Here is a 4,258-nt window from a genome sequence, read left to right as displayed (position 1 = left end):
CGTTATGCACTCAACACGGCACAGAAAGGTAACACACCACAGAAAATCCCGTTATAGGGGGGGGGATGATTAATCAAGGTGAAGGATAATGAATTAAAGTAAGGGGGAGAGAGGCTAGTTAGTATCTAGAGAAGATCGAGAGTGGACAAGAGTGTATATAATGTGTGTGCCTCGTGGCCGCCAATAGAGCACAAAGACTATGTATAACGTGTGCCTTGCATCTTAGTCTAGTTGAGCTAACACGGCTCTCCTCCAGAGAATGCAAATGGTTCTGTAAAAGATCCAAAGATGAGCCTTCTGGTTGTTTAATCTCACCAGTCTTTCTGTACAATTTGTTGACTTTGATATGTACCCATTTACCATCATTTATATAATGTGTTTCTATATGGTCACACACACACACACACACACACACACACGTCCTGTCATAAGTATAAGTATGCCTTCCTGCTGGATTTTATGCTCAAAAGCTCTACCATAGGAGCCATCCCATTGCAGTGATTGCACCTTGACCTTTCCACCCTTCTCATCTACTCCCTCAGCCAAGCCATAGCTGCCCCATAGTACATGCTATTCACTCATTCAGCAGAATTCCTACAACGGATCCTCACTCCCCAACACTAGCTGATCCAGCTCAGTACTGCTGCAGACTGCTAGTTGCTCTTTCTCACTAGCTCTTCCCTGCACTCTATCAACAGCTCGCCAATTTGATATGCATCTCTTCTGCACCTCAGATTCATTCTTGAATAATGCCCTCCTGTATGTATTGCACTACCAATCTGTCTGCATCCTTTCTCCAGCCTCCCTGTCCTATATAAGCTCAGTCTTCTTGTACTTAGCTTGTACAGTTTCCTTGTCCTATAAGCTCAATCTCCCCTTAGTATCTATGGTTTGCTCCCTTTAGACCCCAATTTCATCCTCTCTCTTGCCGATTCCTGCTCCTTTGCTCCCATGGAGAGGACATCTATCCCAAAATTCCTTCTCCATGTCCTCAAAGGAAGGTGGATTGTGGTGGTTTTCTCATTCTACATCATGTCATGTGCCGGGGCAACATACATCTTTGGCATCTACTCCACCGCCATCAAGACAGCCCTGCAATATGACCAGACCACCATAGACACACTTAGCTTCTTCAAAGATCTTGGAGCCAATGTGGGCATTGTCTCAGGCTTGCTCAATGAGGTAACCCCTTCTTGGTTTGTGCTAGCTGTGGGTGCAGGCATGAACCTTTTTGGATACCTCATGATATGGATGGCCACAACGCACCGCATCAGCCAGCCGCCCATCTGGCAAATGTACCTGTATATGTGTGTGGGGGCCAATTCACAGACATTTGCCAACACAGGAGTGCTTGTCACTTGTGTGAAGAACTTCCCTCAGAGCAGAGGGGTTGTGTTGGGCCTGCTGAAAGGATTTGTGGGTCTAAGTGGCGCGATTTTTACGCAGCTGTACCTTGCCATTTATGGCCAAGACACTAGAGGTGTTATATTGCTTGTTGGGTGGTTGCCATCTCTTATCTCTCTCCTCTTCATGTTCTTTATCAGGCCCATGAAGCCTGAGATGGACAAGAATGAAGAAAAGCATTTCTTTTCCTTCCTGTATCTGGCTTTGGTACTTGCATTCTTTCTTATGTTGGTCATTGTAGTGGAGAATGTGGTGGGTATTTCTGCTGCTGCATACCAGGCCATGGGTGTATTGACAGTGTTGTTGGTTGTGGCCAACCTATGCATAGGTGTCAAAGCAGAGTATGAAAAATACAAGCAACAGCCAGAGAAAACATCTAATATGCCTCTGGATCATTTGGGAGGGGGACAGGAGCTACTGTCTCATGCAAAGAATGAGCCATCAAAAGAAAAGGAAATGACCGAGTTAGGGCAGAAAACAGCACATACCCATGATATCTCAAACATGGCATCCTCTCGACATGATGACTCAACTAGTCCTGCACCTAGCAAAGATGGGGGAAAGGGTGACATGGAAACCCATGCTGACAGTAACCATCTACAAGGCAACCATACCCATGATAACTCAACTAGTACAGAAGGCAATGGCAAGCAAGAGGGAAAACCTCATATGGACCAACATCCTCTCAGCTCCAACCACCAGCAAAGCCAACATGCTGAAGCATCTACACAAACCAAAAACCAACTGCGGGCCGCCCTCACCGCAGGCATCAAGGTGTTCTACTCCAATTGGCCACAGAGAGGGGACGATTTCACCATTCCCCAAGCCTTGCTCAGCTTAGACATGTGGATCCTCTTCATAGCCACCACAGCTGGAGTAGGGGCCACACTAACAGCCATAGACAACATGGGTCAAATTGGGACGGCTCAGGGGTACTCTCAGATGAGTATAAACACCTTTGTGAGTCTCATTAGCATCTGGAATTTTCTAGGGAGGGTCATAGCTGGATTCTCCTCGGAGTTCCTGCTGCAGCAGTACCACTTCCCGCGCACGCTGGCGCTGAGCGTTGTGCTGGCCTTGGCATGTGTGGGGCACTTGATGATAGCCTTCCCAACACCAGGATCTCTGTACATAGCCTCCATATTGGTGGGCCTATGCTTTGGGGCCCAGTGGCCCTTACTGTTTGCAGTGATATCCGAGCTGTTTGGGCTCAAGTACTATGCAACCTTGTATAATTGTGGGGCAGTGGCAAGCCCCCTAGGGTCATACCTACTGAATGTGAGGGTGGCAGGTTACTTGTATGACAGGGAGGCAAGGAGGCAGCAAGAGAGGATGATAGTGGACAGTGGCAGGCTGACTGCAGCATTTGCACCCTCTCCTGTCAGCACCATAGGCAGCTCTGACTTAAAGTGTACTGGGGCTGAATGCTTCAGAATTACCTTCTTGATCATGACTGGAGTGAGCTTGTTTGGGAGCTTGATCTCTCTCTTCCTTGTAGCCAGGACAAGGAAGTTCTACAGCCAAGACATCTATGCTAGGTTCAGAAAGGAAGGTGATGGTACAGCTACGGTGGATGCCAAGTCACTGCAGCTTTGAATCATGGTACAGCCATGGTGGATGCGAAGTCACTGCAGCTATGAATCATGGTGGCCAATGACAATATGTCTTTCTCTCCAATTGCTGCCTCTTGTGGGCTAACACTATATCAGACTTACACTTAGTGAGGTTGTTGGGGATTGCCAAGAAGCCATCTATCATAATCAGTTGTTATCAGTGTTCGCCTCTCTCTAGACCCGTTCATTATATGCTTATCTTTGAAACCTAAGTACTACAAAACATTCCTTGTACTATAGTTAATCACACGAAATCATATCATAGGGCATTGCAATTTGCAAACAGTACATGAGGTCATATCATAAACCAAGCATCTCTTATAACCCATATGTGATCACATGAGGACATGTACTTAGTAAAGCCACATGCCACTGCAAATGATACAATCAACTATGTTATGACTTGCAATCTCAGCTTCTAACAAGTTTCCTTTGATCACTTTGGTAGACAAAGTAGGTGTGCACCATTACCACCAAGTTCATTATGAATGCCACGACACGTCTTCATCCTTATGCCATGTAATGGCCAAATAAACATGAAAGTTCAAACTATCTAGTTCCATAGAAAATAGGGAAGATACTACTACTGGCCATGCCCACTAACTCAGGCGTTATGTGGTCTGCATGCTTGTAAAGCTCGTGAGACTATGCCTCACTCGCTTTGCAAAAGGATGCATAGCATATACTCTACTTGTAATGAATGCTTTATAAAATCCCACCATATGGCTACTTCATTTTGCTCACCAAACAAGGATGTATGGGAGGCTCTATGGCATAGTGTTGTGTAAAATTCCACCAATTCCAAGAGGCAACAAGTCATAGTAAGAAGTGTAACATAGCTAATTCCCTTTGCTAATTGAAAAAGGATGGACAACGTGCTTGGTATATATTACTACCAATCTCAAAAGGCAATAAAGAAGTATAACAAGATCTCACCAATATTTCTTAGACATGCCTCCTTCACAATCTTATTGTTGCAATTAGCATGATGAATAGAATCATGCGACCAAGAGAACTTTGATAGTACATTTAGAAACTTGAGTATGACTTATCCATCATGAAATTAGAGATACAAGTTGGACACGCAATAAATCATAGTCCAAACAAAATTTTAAGAACATTTGATTTTAGAAGCTAGGGATTTAGTGTTTTCTTCTTACAATCATAACCATAATCATGTGTGTAGAGATGGATTCTAGTGACAGAGTAGACATTCAAGATCTTTCGACAAAAATCAAGAG

At 44.7% G+C, this 4,258-nt stretch overlaps 1 protein-coding gene across 1 annotated transcript; it reads left to right on the top strand.

Annotated features, from left to right (window-relative positions):
• Positions 1-445: 445 nt before the first annotated feature.
• On the top strand, positions 446-3,924 carry LOC148029148 (protein NUCLEAR FUSION DEFECTIVE 4-like). Its single transcript, XM_087687909.1, has one exon. The coding sequence runs from the start codon at positions 952-954 to the stop codon at positions 2,998-3,000; it is 2,049 nt and encodes a 682-aa protein (XP_087544035.1). The 5' UTR covers positions 446-951; the 3' UTR covers positions 3,001-3,924.
• The last annotated feature ends 334 nt before the right edge of the window (positions 3,925-4,258 follow it).

The sequence above is a fragment of the Lygodium microphyllum genome, chromosome 11 (assembly GCF_053477565.2).
Source record: "Lygodium microphyllum isolate KBCC chromosome 11, Lygodium_microphyllum_v1.1.10, whole genome shotgun sequence".
NCBI classification, from domain to species: domain Eukaryota; kingdom Viridiplantae; phylum Streptophyta; class Polypodiopsida; order Schizaeales; family Lygodiaceae; genus Lygodium; species Lygodium microphyllum.
Note: the sequence above shows the minus strand (reverse complement) of the source record. Positions and strands in the feature narration are given on the sequence as shown.

Coding starts and splice junctions, on each gene's coding strand:
- LOC148029148 (XM_087687909.1), top strand. CDS start 952: ATGGAGAGGACATCTATCCCAAAATTCCTTCTCCATGTCCTCAAAGGA.